This window comes from Hemitrygon akajei, chromosome 30 (genome assembly GCF_048418815.1).
Source record: "Hemitrygon akajei chromosome 30, sHemAka1.3, whole genome shotgun sequence".
NCBI classification, from domain to species: domain Eukaryota; kingdom Metazoa; phylum Chordata; class Chondrichthyes; order Myliobatiformes; family Dasyatidae; genus Hemitrygon; species Hemitrygon akajei.
This window is the reverse complement of record NC_133153.1, coordinates 43,640,921-43,664,034: the sequence shown is the minus strand read 5'-3', so window position 1 is coordinate 43,664,034 and position 23,114 is coordinate 43,640,921. Positions and strand designations below refer to the sequence as shown.

Genomic DNA, 23,114 nt, shown 5'->3' with positions numbered 1-23,114 from the left:
GATAATGATGAATCTTTGACATTCTCTACCAAGGGATCAGCAGATTTCTGGATATAATGTAACCAAGGAAAACGGAAAATGTTGAGGTCAAAGGTCAACCATGATCTTAATTAATGGCAGAACAGGACAAATAGACTACCGCCACGCTCATTTATTATGTACAAAGAAGCAGCTTGATAGATCGACTATCATATAGAGAAAATGTGTAGCAATCACACTGGAACCAAACAGAAAAGCTGAAGAATAATTTTGAGAATTAAATGCCCAGTCAGAGAGCCATGTATACTACAAGAAACAAAGTTATCATATACAAACAGCAAGTAATTTGCAAAACAAATCAAACTGAAAACCCTTCAGGAAAGTAGTCTCACCTCAACTGCAGGGGTCTTGCTGTACAACTCCTTTATTTAAACAGTGCAACAGAGGTTAGCAGGACTAACCATGAGATGGAGTTGATAATAGAAAATTATTGAGCACAAGCAGGCCAAAACTCAATCAAATTTATAAGAGTTAGAAAATACATCAAATGGCTCCAGCAATGCGTTTATATTAAAATATGTGTACGCGATATCCATTTAAACTATTTAAAGTACTTCACCCACCACTAAAAAGTGCCAAATTTAAAACCTTGCGTATGCCAATAGGAGGTCACCTCACTAATGCTGAGAATTCAGAGAAGGGCTTGACAGGGGCGATTCAGTGAGCATATTTCTTACATTGGGAAGCTCAGGATTATGGGTACAACTTCAAATTGACGAAATATTAAAACAAAACAGAAGCATCAGAAACTATTTACCTGCAAAGCAATAAGAGGGAGGCAAGTTTATTGGTGGACAAGGTAGTTTTGTTAAAACGTTACAGAAAGTAGATCGGATAATTGAAGCAATACCAATTTTAGTTATGTTATTATTAAAATAGAGGGTCTATAGCCTTACTTAATTTAAATTTGAAAGTGATCTTAAGACTAACGCCCTCGGTGCATCAGCGCTGTCCAGATGGCTACAAATGACAGGATGGTTCGAGTCGCCATGGTTACTGATCGATATGAACCTGCAGGCCAGGCGCTGAGCCACAGCCTCGGAGTCAGCGTAGGCCCAACCCGTCATACCCCAGCCCCGGTGCTGTCCCGCCGGGCAGCAGTGACGTGGCTGGCAACTACTGATTCGGATCAGACGCGCCCTGTACTCCTCAAGTCAGCCGGCCGAGTCGGGCCGAAGCCCCAATAGGCCTCACCACGCGGCCGTCAGCCAGGTCGATTGCCCCGGGAATTGACGCATTCTGAGCCACCTACCATTCTCTTCATGGGTGAGGCTGCAGAAGTGGCTCCGCGTGGCCTTGAGCCATCTACGTGGTGCGCGGGCGGACGGCGCAGCAGAGTCCCAGGTGGTACAGAGTGCCAGGCCCGTGGAAGCCACCACTTTCATAATGGAGCGACTCCGACTGACGCCCTGGCGCCTCCGCCGCTAACGCTCGTCATGTGACGATCGCGTGAAGAGGGGCGGGGCCGAGGGAACGTCACCAACGCGTCACTCTCCCACCCCCCCAAAAAACATGGCTGACTGAGTGTGGCGGTGTGCTTGACCGTTAGCGGGTAAGGTGTGGGGTGAGTCCGTACCGGTCCGGTCCTTGGCCCACTGACACAGTCTGGATCCCCTCTCCGCTCCCCCCATCCTCGTCGCCTGTCCCTGGCCTTTTGGCGTCCAGGAGATGCTGGTCCACGTAGGAAAGGAGGATCAGGCCCAGTTCTGGAAGCTGGATGTCGCCTGCAACATTAGTAACCCTGAAGTGAGGAAGCAACGTGAGTTCATAAGTATTTAGACTAGAGGTTCCCGACCTTTTGTTTTATGCCGTAGACCAATATTATTAAGCAAGCGGTCTGTGGGACCCCAGGTTGGGAACTCCTGGTTTAGAGGGTGATGTGGTAACTAATTTGTGGGAGCAGCAGCCGCTGTCGGGCCCCTGTAGCAGGACAATCGGAGTGCAGGTTGGTTTGAGATGGGGAGGATGGATTGTGTGTGGTCAGGTAGCGTCTGTGGGAGAGAAACGGGTAATGTTTCTGGTTAAAGACCATTTGTCAGAATAGGAGAATGTCTAAGCTGCAAAAAGGGGTATGGTGGGTACGACAAAGGAAATGATTGCTTGAGACCAGTGCCATTACAGAGAAAATGTATACGTTGGTGGGTTAAGGAGGGAAGTTGAACAGAAGGTATGAAATGAGGGGTGTCAAAGGGTGAGAATGCAAAAACAAAGGAAAAGTAAATAAAGTGCAGGTCAGGTGGTGCTGTTGGAAATGGGACAATGAGCCAATACAACAGACATTGCAGGTGTTAGTACCAGCTTGACACGATAGCTGATATTGAGCTCAGGTCCAAGATGAGGTGCTGTTCCTCTAGCTTATGTTGGCTTGGGGTTCAATTGTATAGGAGGTCATGGAGAGTTGGTGGCTGAGAGCTCCGAGTCACGTCTCTAGACTAAATGCAGAGGTGCTGCAAAGCTGTCATGCAAGGCATCTGGATTCTCTAATGAAAGCACAAATGCACTGTAATTGGAGGAAATGCAAATGAATCATCGCTTTCCTTGGAAGTCCTGACATGGTAGGAAGGAAGTTGGTGAAATGATAGACATTGCTCTCACTATGATGCTTCTGCTTGCTCGACCAAGTGCAATCATAAGGGGGAACGGTTGATGCAAATGGGGACAGACCAGGGAACCTTGCCATTATTCGAAGGGTCATGGACCTCAAATTGGGAACCCTGCTGTAAAGAGGAAAGGAAGCTGGTGGGTGAAATCTCATAGAATCTGGAATTCGGTTAGGGTTGATTCTAACCCTAACGCACAAGAGGGCACAGTGGTAGCGTAGCAGTTGGTGCGACACTACTACAGTTCAGAATGTTCCGGAGTTCAATTCCAGATCCATTCTGTAGCAAGTTTCTGTACATCCTCCCCGTGGAATGCGTGGGTTTTCTCCCACAATCCAAAGATGTGCCAGGTAGGTTGTTGTAAATTGCCCTATGATTAGGTTAGGGTTAACCGGCGCGGCTTGGAAACCCAGAAGGGTATCATTAAATAAAATAAAACTGCCCACTTCCTGCTGCTAACACCCTGAGCTCTGGGGAAGTGAGGACAAAGAACTTGTACTTTCTCTGGCCGAGGGGAGAAAAGTTGTCAGCAATAGTTGAGTTTGGTTCGAAGTCTCCTCAGTTATGATATAAGGGAAGTCACAGTTCAGGAAGGTACTTGAGGCACTTGGAAAATGTAAGTACAGCAGAAATGAAGGGTCTTTGACCCGAAGCATTAACTCTGTTTCTTTCTGCACAGATGCTGTCTGGCCTGCTTACTTCAGACTTGCAGCTCTGTAGTTTTTGCATTTTGATTTTTCCACATACAGACTGTCCCCAGATAACAAACAGATTCAGTTTTTACAGACTTTCCATGTCAGAAAATAAACAAAAAAATCACTCTATGGTAACCATCCCTCAATGGTATTGTAATGAATGGTATCAAAAGCATATCAACCTGATAAGAACAGTGATTAAAAGTAAACAGAGAGAAATCTAGTTCTGTCATTTGTAGGAATGAAGTTACTCTGTGTGTGTGTGTGTGTGTGTGTGTGTGTGTGTGTGTGCGCGCGCACGCGCGCGCATGTGACTTTTGAATTTAATAATATTCTGGGAGCTTGTTTTTATGTACAGCCTGTCCTTTAAGCCAGGTGTTCTTAACCTGGGGATTTCCCAAACCAGACTGGATTGCAGAAGAGAGTAAAATTGAAGAAATGCTTGAGCTGGAGTTTGCAAGAGTGAAAGACATGGACAGACTTGAGCATGATAGATCTGAAGTCATGTGCCTTTGCTAATGAGTAAGCAGAGTTATTAGATCCATGAGACAATGAAGGAGATGCAGAGAGTGGAACTGTTGGTGAAAGATTAGATGAGAAAGGGGAACATTGAAACAGAAGAACTTGAAGGTAATTAAAACATGGATGAGGATTTTGAGAGCAAGTGGTTAAGGCCATTGTCATGTACTAGATCTACCAACACTTGGAGAGATGGTCTGATTTGGGACAGTCAGCATGGAAATTGTCTGACAAATCACTTGAAGTTCTTCAAGGAGGTATGCGATAGGGTGAATGTTGTCTATACAGATTTTAGCAAAGCTTTTCAAAGCTGTTTCATTTGACTGTGTTCATGGGCATTCATGTATGGTGAATAATAATTGAACTTAAACTTAAAACTTGACACTGCATGACCATAAGACAAAGGAGCAGAAGTCGGCCATTCAGCCCATCGAGTCTGCTCCACCATTTCATCATGGGCTGATCCAATTTCCCCTTTAGTCCCATTCCCCCGCCTTCTCACCATAACCTTTGATGCCCTGACTACTCAGATACCTATCAATCTCTGCCTTAAATACACCCAATGACTTGGCCTCCACTGTCGCCCGTGGCAACAAATTCCATAGATTCACCACCCTCTGGCTAAAAAAATTTTTTCGTATCTCTGTTCTGAATGGGTGCCCTGCAATCTTCAAGTCATGTCCTCTTGTACTAGACTCCCCCGCCATGGGAAACAACTTTGCCACATCCACTCTGTCCATGCCTTTCAACATTCGAAATGTTTCTATGAGGTCCCCCCTCATTCTTCTAAACTCCAAGGAGTACAGTCCAAGAGTGGTCAAACGTTCCTCATATATTAACCCGCTCATTCCAGGAATCATTCTAGTGAATCTTCTCTGAACCTCATGCTAGTTTGGAAGGCTGGGATCCAGGGAGAATAGCAGATTGAATTCAAGAGGAAGCAGGGGGTTCTTTCTCAGGCTAGAGTCTTGTGACTCATGCTGTGCCACAGGGGTTGATACTAAGATCTTTGTTGTTTGCAATTTAAGTGAAACAATTTGGACATGAATGTACAGGCATGGTTAGTTAGTTTGCTGATGATACTAACATAGATGTGTTGTAGGTAGGACAGAAGGTTATAAAAAGTTATTAATCCGCTCAGAATGTGAGCTTAGGATTGGTAGATGGCATTCAGTCCAGTTAAGTGTGAGGTATTGCAGTTGGCAGATCAGACCAGGGTGAGAGTGGTACAGAACAGGGGACCCAGGACTGCAAGAGCGTAGTTCAGTGAACGCGGCATCACAGCTATTGACAAGGTGCTGAAGAACGTGTCTGGCACCCTGACCTTTATCAGTTAGGGCACTGAGTACAGGAATTGTTTAGTTGTATTGCAGTTATATAAGCTGTTGGTGAGGCTACACGAAGTACGGTGTACAGTTTTGCTCAACCTGTTACAGGACAGATATTAAACTGGAAAGAGTGCAGAAAAGATTTACCAGGAGTTACAAGGGGAGGTTTGTAGTCTAGGACTTTATTCCCTGGGATGTAGGAGATTAAGGGATGACCTGATAGAGCTATACAAGATCATGGGAGTTATGACAGGGTGAAAACATATAGTCTCTTTCAAAGGGAGGAGGCAAAAACAAGAGGGCATAGGCTTAGGACAAAAGGTGAGGGATTTAGAGGGGGCATCGGGGTGGCCTCTTCACACAAAGGGCAGTGCGTATTTGGATGAACGGCCAGAAATCACATTTAAAAATCACCCATGAATACATGGGTAGGAGAGGTTTAGAGACCAAACATGGCAGCTGGGCAACACACAGTATGACTGAGTTGGACAAAGGGCTGGTTTTTGTGCTGTACGACTGACTGAAAATATTTCCATTTTCAAGGAGTGAAGGTGACAATTAGATTGTTTCCAAATTATTGACAATTACTTCAAAATATAAAAGGGACCATATAAGTTTCTATTTTTTTAAAGCAACATAGTGAACAAAGTATAAGGGTAACGCCAGGAAAAACTTAGATGGCAAAGGAGAGAGAGGTTTCCCAAGTTCTTATTGTCCTGAATCCCATCAAACATGAAACACATTTCCTGTAAACACCAGATAGAATGCCAGTTCTTTGTAGTAGACTCTGATATTGTGTTGCCATAGTTTAATATATTAACAGTAAATATTTTTCCTCTAATTATAAAACCTTTGCCATATTTTTGATAATGTTCACCAATTTCTGTCTCTCCATGCCTCCAAATTATGTTCTTATTCAGGCAATTGATCTCACCACTGAGGCTAGAAGCAAGTGTTGTCTGTCTGGAACACGCCCTTGTCAGAGAGGCTGATCATAGCAATTAAATAAACTGAAGGAGCTGTCGGGCCTCCATGCACTGATGTTTCAATATGTTGCAAACAGTCATGTATTTTCATAATATATAATTAACAAAGTTTGTTTTTCCTTTTCCTGCTGCTGCTCCCTACCCCAAGCCCCCTGTTTCGTAAAATATTCTCTTGCCAAAGCCAAGAGAAAACACACCCTAGTTACTATTTCAAAACTTACATTCCCATAACAAAGAAAAATTGTGTTACATTTTACTAAGTATGTAAGATTTATTGAGTTTTTATGCTGTTTGTTAAACCTGTCTCTTTACAAATCAGGAATCCACCATTTTATATTAACATGTGGATTAAGTGCTAGAATTCTGGAAGAAATCTACCAAGTAGAAGATAGAGGGAGTGCCATCGACCACAGTAAGGCAGTTAGGCAGAAGCCATTTCACTGGTAAAGTACAACTTGATCCAATGTCTATAATATGAGCTCAGTCAAAAATGCTGCTCTGGTGTCAGGTCATGCTGAGCAATAAGCACAATTTCCTGTCAGATCACCAGCAGTTGCATGCCATCTTGGACAATGACTCCCATCCACTCCATAATGTACTGGTTAGGCACAGGAGTACGTTCAGCCAGAGACTCATTCCACCGAGATGTAATACTGAGCGTCATAGCTGTGGCCATCAAACTTCACAACTCCTCCCTCGGAGTGTCGGACACCCTGTGCCAATAGGCTGGTCCTGGACTTATTTCCACTTGGCATGATTAACTTATTATTTAATTATTTATGGTTTTATATTGCTATATTTCTTCACTATTCTTGGTTGGCACGGCTATAACGAAACCCAATTTCCCTCGGGATCAATAAAGTATGTCTGTCTGTCTGTAACAAGAGTGGGCTCCCTCACCTCTGACCCTCAACACAGGTGCCCCTCAGGGCTGTGTCCTAAGTCCTCTCCTGTACTGTCTGTACCCATGACTGTGTCACCACCCACAGCTCCAATTTGCTGATGACACTACACTGATTGGCCTAATCTCAAATAATAATGCGGCAGCCTTCAGGGAAGAAGTCATCACCCTGACACAGTGTTGTCAAAAGAACAACCTCTCCCTCAATGTCGCAAAAACAAAGGAGCTGGTTGTGCACTACAGGAGGAATGGATCTGGGGTTGAGAGGGTGAACAGCTTTAAGCTCCTCGGCATCAACGAGGATCTCACGTGGTCTGTACGTAACGGCTGTGTGGTGAAAAAGGACAGCAGCGCCTCTTTCGCCTCTTAGACGGTTGAAGAAATTTGATATATGCCCCCAAATCTTAAGAACTTTCTACAGGGGAACTGGTCTCTGCAGAGAGTGGTGCAGACAGCCCAGCGCATCTGTAGATGTGAACTTCCCACAATTTAGGGCATTTATAAAGACAGGTGTGTAAAAAGGGGCCGAAGGATCATTGGAGACCCGAGTCACCCCAACCACAAACTCTTCCAGCTGCTATCATCCAGGAAACAATACCACAACTTAAAAGCCAAGACCAAGGAGATGGTGGTGGACTTTAGGAGATCTAGGCCTCATATGGAGCCAGTGATCATTAATGGAGAATGTGTGGAGCAGGTTAAGACCTACAAGTATCTGGGAGTACAGTTAGACGAGAAGCTAGACTGGACTGCCAACACAGATGCCTTGTGCAGGAAGGCACAGAGTTGACTGTACTTCCTTAGAAGGTTGGCATCATTCAATGTCTGTAGTGAGATGCTGAAGATGTTCTGTAGGTCAGTGTGGAGAGCGCCCTCTTCTTTGTGGTGGCGTGTTGGGGAGGAAGCATTAAGAAGAGGGACGCCTCACGTCTTAATAAGCTGGTAAGGAAGGCGGGCTCTGTCGTGGGCAAAGGACTGGAGAGTTTAACATCGGTAGCTGAGCGAAGGGCGCTGAGTAGGCTACGGTCAATTATGGATAACTCTGAACATCCTCTACATAGCACCATCCAGAGACAGAGAAGCAGTTTCAGCGACAGGTTACTATCGATGCAATGCTCCTCAGACAGGATGAAGAGGTCAATACTCCCCAATGCCATTAGGCTTTACAATTCTACCGCCAGGACTTAAGAACTTTTTAAAAGCTACTATTAATGCTTTTTGAGAGGGTGATTTTAGATGCATATCATATTTTTTACTGAGTTAAGTATTGTATGTAATTAGTTTTGCTACAACATGTACAATGTATGGGACATTGGAAAAAAGTTGAATTTCCCCATGGGGATGAATAAAGTATCTATCTATCTATCTATCAACAGGCTCCGGGGCAGCTTCTTCCACCAGGCCATCAGACTGATTAATTCATGCTGACGCAACTGTATTTCTATGTTATATTGACTATCCTGTTGTACATGATAGTTATTATGTAGATGGAGACATAACATAAAGGTTCTTACTCATGTATATGAAGGATGTAAGTAATAATAGTCAATTGTTGTACAACAAAAAGTTGTACAAGGCCTTGGTGAGACCACACCTAGAATATTGTGTGCAGTTTTGGTCCCCTAATCTGAGGAAAGACATTCTTGCCATAGAGGGAGTACAGAGAAGGTTCACCAGATTGATTCCTGGGATGGCAGGACTTTCATATGAAGAAAGACTGGATCGACTAGGCTTATACTCACTGGAATTTAGAAGATTATAACCATATAACAATCACAGCACGGAAACAGGCCATTCCGGCCCTCCTAGTCCGTGCCGAACTCTTAATCTCACCTAGTCCCACCTACCCGCACTCAGCCCATAACCCTCCACTCCTTTCCTGTCCATATACCTATCCAATTTTACCTTAAATGACACAACTGAACTGGCCTCTACTACTTCTACAGGAAGCTCATTCCACACAGCTATCACTCTCTGAGTAAAGAAATACCCCCTCGTGTTTCCCTTAAACTTTTGCCCCCTAACTCTCAAATCATGTCCTCTCGTTTGAATCTCCCCTACTCTCAATGGAAACAGCCTATTCACGTCAACTCTATCTATCCCTCTCAACATTTTAAATACCTCGATCAAATCCCCCCTCAACCTTCTACGCTCCAATGAATAGAGACCTAACTTGTTCAACCTTTCTCTGTAACTTAAGTGCTGAAACCCAGGTAACATCCTAGTAAATCGTCTCTGCACTCTCTCTAATTTATTGATATCTTTCCTATAATTCGGTGACCAGAACTGTACACAATATTCCAAATTGTACCAATGCCTTGTACAATTTTAACATTACATCCCAACTTCTGTACTCAATGCTCTGATTTATAAAGGCCAGCGTTCCAAAAGCCTTCTTTACCACCCTATCTACATGAGACTCCACCTTCAGGGAACTATGCACTGTTATTCCTAGATCTCTCTGTTCCACTGCATTCCTCAATGCCCTACCATTTACCCTGTATGTTCTATTTGGATTATTCCTGCCAAAATGTAGAACCTCACACTTCTCAGCATTAAACTCCATCTGCCAACATTCAGCCCATTCTTCTAACCGGCATAAATCTCCCTGCAAGCTTTGAAAACCCACCTCATTATCCACAACACCTCCTACCTTAGTATCATCAGCATACTTACTAATCCAATTTACCACCCCATCATCCAGATCATTTATGTATATTACAAACAACATTGGGCCCAAAACAGATCCCTGAGGCACCCCGCTAGTCACCAGCCTCCATCCCGATAAACAATTATCCACCACTACTCTCTGGCATCTCCCATCTAGCCACTGTTGAATCCATTTTATTACTCCAGCATTAATACCTAACGACTGAACCTTCTTAACTAACCTTCCATGTGGAACTTTGTCAAAGGCCTTGCTGAAGTCCATATAGACTACATCCACTGCCTTACCCTCGTCAACATTCCTCGTAACTACTTCAAAAAATTCAATAAGGTTTGTCAAACATGACCTTCCACGCACAAATCCATGCTGGCTACTCCTAATCTGATCCTGTCTATCCAGATAATTATAAATACTATCTCTAAGAATACTTTCCATTAATTTACCCACCACTGATGTCAAACTGACAGGTCTATAATTGCCAGGCTTACTTCTAGAACCCTTTTTAAACAATGGAACCACATGAGCAATACGCCAATCCTCCGGCACAATCCCCGTTTCTGATGTCATCTGAAAGATCTCCATCAGAGCTCCTGCTATCTCTACACAAACTTCCCTCAAGGTCCTGGGGAATATCTGGTCAGGACCCGGAGATTGAGGGGGGATCTTATTGAAACATATAAAATTCTAAAGGGATTGGACAGGCTAGATGCAGGAAGATTGTTTCCGATGTTGGGGAAGTCCAGAACGAGGGGTCACAGTTTAAGGATAAAGGGGAAGCTTTTTAGGACTGAGATGAGGAAAAACTTCTTCACACAGAGAGTGGTGAATCTGTGGAATTCTCAGCCACAGGAAACAGTTGATTCATTAGCCAGTTCATTGGCTATATTTAAGAGGAAGTTAGATATGTCCCTTGAGGCTAAAGGGATCAGGGGGTATGGAGAGAAAGCAGGTACAGGGTTCTGAGTTGGATGATCAGCCATGATCATACTGAATGGCGGTGCAGGCTCGAAGGGCCAAATGGCCTACTCCTGCACCTATTTTCTATGTTTCTAATTCAATTCACTGGTAACTTATCAATTCATAGACCATAGGACATAGAAGTAGAATTCGTCAATTCAGCCTACCAGCTCTGCTCCACCATTCCATTATGGCTAATTATGGCTCTCAATCCCATTCTTCTGCCTCCTTACTGTTACCTTTGATACCCTAATTAGCAAGAACCTATCACTCTCTGCTTTAAATATACCCAATGGCTTGACATCCACCTCCATCTGTAGCAATGAATTCCACACATTTAATACCTTCTGGCTAAAGAAATTCCTCCTCATCTCTTTTCTGAATGCTAGTCCCTCTATTCTGAGGCTGTTCCCTCTGATCTTACACCCACTGACCATAGGAAGTGTCCCCTCCATGTCCACTCTGTCTAGGCCTTTCAATATTCAATATACTTCATTGAGAACCACTTCCCACCACCCCCAGTTCTTCTGAACTCCGGTGAATGAAGTCACAGATCCAGTAAACACTCCTCAGACAGTATGTTAACCCTTTCGTTTCTGAGATCATTCTTGTGAACCAACTATGGAGCCTCACCAATGCCAGCCCATCTTTTCTTGGATTACAGACCCAAAACTGTTCACAATACTCCAAGTGCTGCCTTATAACCTCCTAGCATCAAATCCTTGCTCGTATATTCGAGTCCTCTTGAAATTAATACTGACATTGCATTTGCCTTTCTTACCACCTATTCAACCTACAAGTTAACCTTTAGAGAATCCTGTACAAGGACTTCAAAGTCCCTTTGCGCCTCTGCTTTTTGGATTTTCTCTCATTTAGAAAATAGTCCACACCTTTATTCCTTCTACCAAAGTGCATGACCATACACTGACCATACTGTATTCCATCTGCCACTTCTTTGATCATTCTCCCAATCTGTCTAAGCATTCATGCAGAGTCCATGCCCCTCCACCTATCTTCGTATCGTCTGCAAACTTGACCACAAAGCCATCAATTTCATCAGCCAAATCATTGACATGTAACGTGAGAAGTGGTTCCAACATTGACCCCTGTGGATACAACTAGTAACCGGCAGCCAGCTGGAAAAGGCCCTATTATTCCCATTCTTTGTCTCCTGCCAGCCAGCCAATCTTCTATTCATGCTGGTATCTTTGCTGTAATGCCATGGATTCTTGTTAAGCAGCCTCAAATGTGGCAACTTGTCAAAGGCCTTCTGAACATCCAAGTAATCAATATCCTTTGTCTATCCTGCCTGTTATTTCCTCAAATAATTCCAACAGATTTGTTAGGCATGATTCCCTCTTAAGGAGACTATGTTAAATTCAACCTATTTTATCATGTGTCTCCGAGTACTCTGAAACATCATCCATAATAATAGACTCCAACATTTTCCCAACCACTAAAGTCAGGCTAACTGGCCTATAATTTCTCTTCTGCTTCCCTCCCTTCTTAAAGAGTGGAGTAACATCTGCAATTTTCCAGTCCTCTGAAGCCATTCCAGAATCTAGTGATTCTTGACAGATCATTACTAAAATGCCTCCACAATCTCTTCAGAACCCTGGGGTGTAGTCATTCCAGTACAGGTGATTTATCTACCTTCAGAATTCTCAGCTTCTCAAGCTCCTTCCCCTTACTAATGGCAATAACACTCACTTCTGCCCCTTGAAACTCTTGAATTTCTGGCATACAGCTAGCGGCTTCCACAGAGAAGACTAATGCAAAATACTTATTAAGCTTGTCCACCATTCCTTTGCTCCTCATCACTACCTCTCCAGCATCATTTTCCAGCAGTTCAATATCCACTCTCGCCTCTCCTTTACTTTCATACACGTGAAATAACTCTCTTATAGGATTGGGAAGCTTTTCAAAACCAACAGAAGGCAACTAAAAAAAAAAGTCATTAAGGTGAAATACAAAGGTAAGTCGACCAATAATATTAAAAAGGATACCAAAAGTTCCTTCAGATATACAGCATAAAGTGTAAAAGGGAGATGAGGGTACATATCAAACCACTGGAAAATAATGCTGAGAGTTTCAAATGATGCCAGCAATGGGGACAAGGAAATGGCAGACAAATATTTTGCATCAGTCTTCACTGTGGAAGACACTACCAATTAGCCAGAAGTTGGAGAGTATGGGAGCAGAAGTGTGTGGTCATTACTAGAGAGAAGGTGCTTGGGAATCTGAAAGGTCTGTAAGTAGGTATGTCACCTAGACCAGATGATGTACACCCCAGAGTTCTGAAAGAGGTGGCTGAAGGGATTGTGGAGGCATTAGTAATGATCTTTCAAGAATCACTAGATTCTGGAATGTCACTCCACTCTTCATGAAGGGAGAAAGGCAGAAGAAAGAAAATTATGGACAGTTAGTCTGACCTCAGTGGTTGGGGAGATGTTGGAGCTGGTTGAAAAAAGCCCATAGTCAGCATGGCTTTCTTAAGGAAAAATCTTGCCTGACATATCTTTTGGAAATCTTTAAAGAATGAACTAGTAGGATAGACAATGGAGAACCAGGGGATATTGTGTACTTGTCAAAGGCCTTTGGAAAATCCAAGGTGCCATACAGGAGACTGCTTAACAAGTTGAGACCCTATGGTATTACAAGAAAGATACCAGCATGGAGGGATGGCTTAGTAAGTTTGCTGATGACACAAAGGTCATCTATGGTATCTGGATGACCCCAATAGACTCACAGGTGAAGTGTCACCTCACCTGGAAGGACTGTTTAGAGCCCCCAAATAATAGTGAGGGAGGAGGTGTAGGGGCAGGTGTAGCACTTGTTCCGCTTGCAAGGATAGGTACCAGGAGGGAGATCAGTGGGGAGCAATGAATGGACAAGGGAGTTGCGTAAGGAGTGATCCCTGCAGAAAGCAGAAAGTGGCGGGGGAAGGGAAGATGTGCTTGGTGGTGGGATCCCATTGGAGATGGTGGAAGTTACAGACAATTATGTGCTGGACACGAGGCTGGTGGGAGGATGGGGTGAGGGCAGATATGTGTGAAATGGAAGAGATATGGTTGAGGGCAGCATTGATGGAAGAAAGGAAGCCCTTTTCTTTGAAAAAGGAGGACATCTCCTTTAGTTTGGAATGAAAAGCCTCATTTTGAGAGCAGATGTGGTGGAAAGAGGTATAGTCCGGGTAGCTATGAGAGTCATTGAGTTTATAATAGACATCAATGGATAAGCTGACTGCAGAGATAGAGACAATGAGATTGGGGGGAGGGAGGTATCGGAAATGAACCAGGTAAACTTGAGGGTAGGATGGAAGTTGGAGACAAGGTTTCTTAGGGACGGCCAACTTGGCTTTCTTTGAGGAGGTAACAAGCAGGCTTGATGAAGGAAAGTCAGTGGACTTGACTGGATTTTCAGAAGGCCTTTGACAAGGTGCTACATATGAGGCTTCTAAAGCAGATAAGAGTGTGTGGTGGTAGAGCAAGGTATTCATATGGATAGAAGATTGGCTGACTGCCAGAAGGCAGAGAGTTGGGGATAAAGAGGTTCTTTTCAGGGTGGCTGCCAGTGACCCGTGGTCTATATCCCCCCCCCCCCCCCATCTGCCCATGCATGGTCCATATTCTTCCCCCCATCAGCCCGCACATGGTCCACATTCCCCCTCATCTGCCCACATGTGGTCCATGTCTTCCCCCCCCCCCCCATCTGCCACACGTGGTCCATAATCCCCTTCCTATCTTCCCACGTGTCCACATTTGCTCCCCCACTATTCCCTGTCTGTCTAAATGTCTCTTAAAATGTACTTTTGTGTCTATTTCTGCCATTATCTCAGCAACACATTCCCAGCATCTAACACTCCTTTTCCCTGCACATCCCCTTTAAACTTTCCTCCTCTTAAAGCTATGCTCTCTATATTTAACATTTCTACCTGGGACATTATCTATGTCCCTCATAATTCTAAAACCACCTATCCAGTCTCCCATCGGCCTCTAACTCACTGCAGAAAACAATCCAAGTTTGTCCAAACTCCTCTTATATCTGATAGTCTTTAGGCGACACCCTGGTGCACTCTCTCTAGAGCCTCCACATCCTTCCTGTAATGAAGTGACCAGAGCAGAATGCAGTAGTCTGGACTTTGACTTCTTGACTCCTGTTTTCAATACCCCAACTGATGAGGGCAAGCTTCTCCACCACTATCAATTGGTACTACCACTTTCAGGGAGCTCTGGGCTTTGACACCATGATGCCCTTGTACATTGATGTCCTCAAGTGTCCTGACATTTATACCGTTTGTCCTCCCCTTACTAGGCCCATGTAGACTACAACCAGTGCCTTTATCACCTCTGCAAAAGAACTCAATCATTTAAAACGTGAACTGCCTGCACAAAGCCATAAGCTTTTGGAGCAGAGAGTGGCCATTCAGCCCATTGAGTCTGTTACACCATTCAATGGCATCTGATCTTTGTTTCTCAAGCCCATTCTCGTACCTTCTCCATTATCAATCAGGAACCTATCAATCTCAACCTCTGCCTTAAATACACCCAGTCTTTAAGTCTTGTCTTCCTGATGAAGGGTCTCAACCCAAAATGTCGACCGTTAATTCCTTTCCATAGATGCTGCCTGACCTGCTGAGTTCCTCCAACATTTTAAGTGTGTTCCTCAAGATTTCCAGCATCTGCAGAATCTCTTGTGATTATGGTACAGCCAATCACTTGCCCTTCACAGCTCACATGCCAACAAATTCCAGATTCACCATCCTCTGCCTGAAGAAGCTCCTCCTCATCTCATGGAACGTCTCTTTATTCTGAGGCTGCGCACTCATATTTTAGACTCTCCTCCTAAGGCAAACATTCTTCCTGTGTCCAGTCTGTCCAGGCCTTTTAATAATCCAGAGGTTTCAATGAGATGCTCTCCGTCTTGTCCTTCTGAACTCCCTCAAGTATGGGCCCAATGCATTGAAACTCCCTTGATCTGTTAAGCTAGTCGTTTCATGAATCATTCTCATGAATTTCCTTTGAACCATCTGCACTACCAACACATTTTCCCCAAATACAAAGACCAAAACTGTTCACAATACTTCAATTGTTGTCTAAACAGTGTCTTACAAAGCCTCAGCTGTACATGCTTGCTCTTATAGTCTAGTCCTCTCAAAATGAATGCTAGTGTTGCATTTGCCTTCCTTCCTAACAACTTACCTGCAAGGTAACCTTAAAGCAGTGTTTCCCAACCTGTTTTAGCCCAACACCCCCCCCCAAAGCACTTTAATACTTTACAACACACCCCCTAAAACACCTTCATACTTGTCAACGCCACTCTTGGGCACAATATACTTTCCAGCGCCCCCATAGAGTAAAACCATGTCTACCATATGCTAACATGAAAAAAATAATTTTGCTTTAAATTTTAATTTGTCTTTAAACCTCTTACATAGTACCAGTGTGCTGTACAGCAGCTTTGATATCAATGTGATCCTTGAGCTTGATGATTCTTAGCAAGAGTTCAAGTTGTGACAGCAAAAGCCTTAAGTCCTCACGTGTAACAATGTCCAGGTTGTTTCCGTGTTTTTGTGAGTATGTGGTTCATTGCACTGAAGCCTCTTTCAACAAGGTCAGAGGATGGAAATGCAATGAAGAACAGTTTGGCTCTTCTCCAAAGACCTGGAAACTTTGTATGACAGTGTAGCCACATATCACAAAAGCTGACATTTTTGAAAAGCATTTTCCTTCTTCGTCATTCTGAATTTTGATAACTTCTTCTTGCAAGCTCTCCTCCTGTTCTTCCACCTTGTAAAGAAATGGGTTAATTACCCTGTCCAGAATTTCCAGATCGTTCAAATCCTTAAAATGATTCTGAAAATCCTTCTTCAGTGACTGCAGGTGTAAACAGTACTCTTGCAAATCACCATCTGTGAAAAGGAGCGCCATACAATCCATGCAAGAAAATTGTGAGAACATTCTTCTCCCAATGTGTTGCTTATATATTTCCAATCTTATGATAAAAGTGGACACTGCACTGTTTGCCTGGATTAAATTGAAATTCTCACCCCGCAGTTTCTTATTTGGAATGTTCATTTTGTCACATGGATCAGCTAGGTATGCTATATCTCCACATAAAAGTTCAATTTTCTTTCCCAAGATCTTGCCAACTTTGAGCAAAAATTCAACAACAATGTCAAAAAGATTAAAGAAATGTTTTAAGTAGCAACCTTTTGACAGCCAATGCACATCAATGTGAAGAAGCAAGTGTTCAAACCCTTCATTGTTATCTTGGCGTAAATGGTGAAATATTTTGCTATTTAATGGATGAGCTTTAATTATTACAGGAGTCATCCTCAAAAAAAGTTGCTGGCTGAGGTTTTTGGCTGTGAAATGTTATCGATGAATTACACAATCGATTGCAAACAGATTTGGAATTACTTTTCTCATAAATGCCACTCAACCAGCATAGTGACCTGTCATATATGGTGCTCCATCTGTTACGTAAGAAATCATGTTCCTAATTGGAAAACTTTTATCCTCAATATACATTTTGATCTTGTCGTAGATTGATTCTCCGTTGATACTGTTTTTAACATTTTACAAAAGAGAATCTCTTCATAAGCTTCTCCATGTTTGATAAATCATAGATATGCCATTAGCAATGTCTTGTTGTCTCACACAGTTGACTCATCTAGTTTTATCCCAAATTCTGTTTTCTGTAGCTCTATGCATGGTTGATAATCCATGTCTTCACTCATTTCATTAATAACCATATAACCATATAACAATCACAGCACGGAAACAGGCCATTCTGGCCCTCCTAGTCCGTGCCGAACTCTTAATCTCACCTAGTCCCACCTACCCGCACTCAGCCCATAACCCTCCACTCCTTTCCTGTCCATATACCTATCCAATTTTACCTTAAGTGACACAACTGAACTGGCCTCTACTACTTCTACAGGAAGCTCATTCCACACAGCTATCACTCTCTGAGTAAAGAAATACCCCCTCGTGTTTCCCTTAAACTTTTGCCCCCTAACTCTCAAATCATGTCCTCTCGTTTGAATCTCCCCTACTCTCAATGGAAACAGCCTATTCACGTCAACTCTATCTATCCCTCTCAACATTTTAAATACCTCGATCAAATCCCCCCTCAACCTTCTACGCTCCAATGAATAGAGACCTAACTTGTTCAACCTTTCTCTGTAACTTAAGTGCTGAAACCCAGGTAACATCCTAGTAAATTGTCTCTGCACTCTCTCTAATTTATTGATATCTTTCCTATAATTCGGTGACCAGAACTGTACACAATATTCCAAATTTGGCCTTACCAATGCCTTGTACAATTTTAACATTACATCCCAACTTCTGTACTCAATGCTCTGATTTATAAAGGCCAGCGTTCCAAAAGCCTTCTTCACCACCCTATCTACATGAGACTCCACCTTCAGGGAACTATGCACTGTTATTCCTAGATCTCTCTGTTCCACTGCATTCCTCAATGCCCTACCATTTACCCTGTATGTTCTATTTGGATTATTCCTGCCAAAATGTAGAACCTCACACTTCTCAGCATTAAACTCCATCTGCCAATGTTCAGCCCATTCTTCTAACCGGCATAAATCTCCCTGCAAACTTTGAAAACCCACCTCATTATCCACAACACCTCCTACCTTAGTATCATCAGCATACTTACTAATCCAATTTACCACCCCATCATCCAGATCATTTATGTATATTACAAACAACATTGGGCCCAAAACAGATCCCTGAGGCACCCCGCTAGTCACCGGCCTCCATCTCGATAAACAATTATCCACCACTACTCTCTGGCATCTCCCATCTAGCCACTGTTGAATCCATTTTATTACTCCAGCATTAATACCTAACGACTGAACCTTTTTAACTAACCTTCCATGTGGAACTTTGTCAAAGGCCTTGCTGAAGTCCATATAGACTACATCCACTGCCTTACCCTCGTCAACATTCCTTGTAACTACTTCAAAAAATTCAATAAGGTTTGTCAAACATGACCTTCCACACACAAATCCATGCTGGCTACTCCTAATCAGATCCTGTCTATCCAGATAATTATAAATACTATCTCTAAGAATACTTTCCATTAATTTACCCACCACTGATGTCAAACTGACAGGTCTATAATTGCCAGGCTTACTTCTAGAACCCTTTTTAAACAATGGAACCACATGAGCAATACGCCAATCGTCCGGCACAATCCCCGTTTCTAATGACATCTGAAAGATCTCCGTCAGAGCTCCTGCTATCTCTACACAAACTTTCCTCAAGGTCCTGGGGAATATCCTGTCAGGTCCGGAGATTTATCCACTTTTAAATTTCTTAAAAGCGCCAGTACTTCCACCTCTTTAATTGTCATAGGTTCCATAACTTCCTTACTTGTTTCCCACACCTTACACAATTCAATATAATACAATGAGCTTCAGTTATTACTCAGAGGAATTGATTTTAAAATACTGGAATCCATTTTGAGAACAGTGCTGAGCACTTCTGATACAGCAGGCATTGTTAATCTTTCACTAATTGTATGAGATATTCCACACTTCCCTATTATTTTGGAAATATTATAAGAAGCAATAAGACCACTATCAAAGTCACTTTTATTTTTCTTGGTAAATGACTCGAGTGTGCAACTCTTTTCCAATGTTTCTTTCATCTTCTGGAACTGAGTACTATAATACCATAAGTAGCTTCTTCAGGATGTCTTTTAAGGAAGTGTTTCTGCAACCTTGATGGCTTCATGGTTCATTAGAGAGACAATATTACAAATTAAGACACATGGGGTGTGGCTGATCTGATGGGAATGGAATAAAACCAAACTCCAGGTCTGTAACATTGCATTAACGCACCCTCTGCAGTTTCTATTTCCTAGCAGGATTAGAATACAAGGTTTCACCACCTTCAGACTCATAGAGATCACGCCATGTGTGATTATCCATTATTGACCGGACTAAATTAAAATAAAAAATTAACACAAAATGGGAATGCCTGTCGGATGTTGACAACAGCAGTGAGTTAACATGGTTGGTCAGTTCACATGCCTCGTTAGGGTGTCACTTACTAACTCTCCATTGACTTCTATTTCCCCTAACACCACCTTGGGACACATAACCGTCCCCTTTGAGGGGGGACCGGTACTGCCCCCATTGGGAATCACTGCCTTAAGTCCTGATCTAGGACTGCATAACTCTTTGCACTTCCAGTTTCTTAATTCTCTGCCCAGTTAGAAAATGCTCTACACTTTTATTCTTCCCACTAACCACAACCATCATCGAGTAACACACGACATAATCGTGTTCTATCTGGCACATACACCCACGACCAACACACTCATTGATACACACCCACTATCAGGTTGTAGCAGCCTACTGTCCATTGTCTGGTCACACTCATTCAAGAGCTCACACCAACCTGTGTGCACCAGAGGTTTCCACTAACCCACACCCATCAACAACATGCACCAACTGACATCAGATGTCTGCCCTAACCGACCGTCAACCAACAACACACCTTTCAGCTCTACATGCTGAAGCATTTTCTTCTGGAATGGAACAGGTTTCCAGAGATCATCTGCAGTTAGTGTTTTGCACAGAAGCAATGTAACCACTGATTTTGGAATGAATTACTTTAAATGCTTGGTTTCAATCTGCGGTTCTGGTAATTTCAAACTATTTAGGGGTGTAGTTCCATTTGATTTAAAGTATAGACCTGACACGATCACCCCCATGAGATCATAGTATTGTTACAAACACCTAGTTTACCAGCTACAGTTGTTATTCTGTAGATTAACCAAACTGATTTTTGTAGTTTTGGTTTTGCACTTACCAGATGTGTCATTGGGGGAGCCACAAAGTAGATAGTATTGATTCCATCTGGAGGTGGGAGAAGTGGAGCTTTTACCTTGGACATATTGATCTGGCAGGAGGCAGTGGAAGGCTTGCTACAAGGACATTTCATGTCCTTGATGTGAGGGTGTTCATACCAGTGCATCTATCAGGAAATTTCTCTGCACTTTGTTTGTATAATAACATGGCCCTCTGCCAGCCCCAATTACATCCCTCTCTAGTTTGTGTCCCAGCCAAGCTCTGTGCTGCTTTGAGCTGTCAGGCCCTCCTTCCCAAAATACATAGCCATTTTCGCTCTCGCGACTGGTGTCCAGGAGCTGGGAGACACACATTACATATAACATTACATAGAAGGGTGTTTATAACAGTCTTTCAGCCTATCTGTTCTCCTTCAACTCATCAGGGCACCAGGCAGTGATGGCTGCCCAGGTCAGATCTTTCATCGGTTGTATCTGGGTCTGAATACAAGATGTCTGGGGTATTTCAGGATTTTTCTGTTTTTATCAGAGGCCTCTCTGGTCAAGGTTGCCACAGCTGATAGTATCTTTTTATCGTCGTTGAGGTTCAAATCAATGAATTCAATATAGATCCAAACCAGAACTCTTCAAATGAGGTACTTAAACAGATGAGGCAGCAACTTTGGCAAGAGTGAGTTGCCTGTAGAAGACATTTTATCAGAGCTGGGTGAGGTTTGGTGTGTGATAAAGGCAGAAGTAAAAGGTAATCACAGAGAGTCAGAACAGAAACTGTTTAGTTATCTAAGATGCTGAGCTCAGTACTGAGCCTGTACTGTATCAGTACTGTGCCCAGATGGAAGATGAAATGCTGTTCCTTGAGCTTGGGTTAGACTTTGTTGAAATGGTGTTGGAGATAGCAACAGAGGTTGGAGTAGGAGTGAGAGGGAGAATTGACAGGTCAGGTCATGCAAACACTTCAGCAAAGTGGTTATAATCTGTGTTTGCTCTCTCCATCCAAGAGGAGATCTCATCCCATAGCCGACCGCCCAACCCCTATCAGTAGACCATCCTTTGCTTTTTGCAGAGTGATGGCACCATCAAATATTTCTCCCTTTTTCTCAGCCCCTTCATTGGCATTCTCATGGACTGACTGACTTCTCAAACTAACCACTTCTATTCCATTCCATACAACACCTTCCAACAAAACACAGAGGAAACCTCGCCACCTCCCTGGGCCCAACCTTACAAATAAAACAGTAATGTATTTGTGCTTTTACACTTTTGTTCACAGTTTATGATGCAGATTCCTCCACGATGGGACAGTCCTCTCTTCTCACTGCTGCCATCAGGAAGAAGATACAAGAACCTCAAGACTCACACCACCAGGTTCAGGAACATTTATTAGCCTTAAACCATCAGGGTTCTGAACCAAAGGGGATTACTTCACTCAACTTCACGCCCCATCATTGAAATGTTTCCACAACCACTGGACTCTCTTTCACGGTTCTTTATCTCAGGTTCTTGATATTTATTGCTTATTTATATTATTGTTTCTTCTTTAAGCATTTGCAGTTTGTTGTCTTCTGCACTCTGGATGAATGCACTAGTTGGACAGCCTTTCATTGATTCTGTTATAGTTACTATTCTACAAATTTGTTGGAATATGCTCATGAGATAATGAATCCCAGGGTTGTATATGGGGATATACAGTATACGTACTTTGATAGTAACATTTACTTTGAACTTTGGAACATCTCTGTTCAGAATGCAATTGTGACCTCAGGCTACCAGCTACTGGTAGCTTTAATTCTCCATCCTGGTATCTTCGTTCTCTTAGATTCTTAGTGGAGGTTAGTGTAAGTTGAAAGAAAAGTATATCAGCATCTTATTGGTCAGCTCAGCCTTCCAGACTCATCAATATGTCCAACAATTTTAAAGTACTGATTCTTCAAGTCATAGAATACTACAGCACAGTAACAGGCCCCTCAGCCCATCTAGTCCATGCCAAGCTGTTATACTACCTAGTCCAATTGACCCGCATCTGGAACATGACCCTCCATACCCCTCCCATCCATGTAGTTATCCAAACTTCTTAAATGTTGTAATTGAACCAGTAATCACCACTTCTGCTGGCTGCTCATTCCACATTCTCACCACCCTCTGAGTGAAGAACATTCCCTCAGCATCCCCTTAAATATTTCACCTTTCACCATTAATCTAAAACCTCTAGTTCTAGTCTCACCCAACCAGATGGAAAAAGCCTGCTTGCATTAACTCTCTGTATAATTTTGTATACTTCTATCAAATCTCCCCTCATTTTCCCATGTTCCAGGGAATAAATTCAACTTTTCCCTATAAAGCAGCTCCCCAAGTCCCAGCAACATTCTTGTAAATTTCCTCTACTCTTTCAATCTTATTGATATCTTTCCCGTGAGTAGGTGACCAAAACTGCACACAATACTCCAAATTAGGCCTCAGCAATGTCTAACACAGCTTCAACATAACATCCCAACTTCTGTTCCCTATACTTTGATTTATGAAGGTCAATGAGCCAAAAGCTTTCTTTACAACTCTGTCTGTGACACCACTTTCAAGTAAT

The 23,114-nt window shown here is 42.9% G+C and overlaps 1 protein-coding gene and 1 long non-coding RNA gene across 6 annotated transcripts in view; one reads left to right on the top strand and one right to left on the bottom strand.

Moving 5' to 3' along the window:
• The window catches only part of trpm7 (transient receptor potential cation channel, subfamily M, member 7), a 158,943-nt gene extending 157,474 nt beyond the window's left edge, over positions 1-1,469 (bottom strand). For all 4 annotated transcript variants that reach the window (XM_073032774.1, XM_073032776.1, XM_073032777.1 and 1 more), the window contains exon 1: positions 1,292-1,469. In XM_073032774.1, the coding sequence (XP_072888875.1) occupies positions 1,292-1,303 (12 nt within the window). In that variant the 5' untranslated portion in view covers positions 1,304-1,469. The remainder of the gene's footprint in view (positions 1-1,291) is intronic.
• An 81-nt stretch (positions 1,470-1,550) lies between these two features.
• The window catches only part of LOC140718706 (uncharacterized), a 38,237-nt gene continuing 16,673 nt past the window's right edge, over positions 1,551-23,114 (top strand). For both annotated transcript variants that reach the window (XR_012096764.1, XR_012096765.1), the window contains exons 1-2: positions 1,551-1,798; positions 21,807-22,032. This is a non-coding gene — a long non-coding RNA (uncharacterized lncRNA). The remainder of the gene's footprint in view (positions 1,799-21,806; positions 22,033-23,114) is intronic.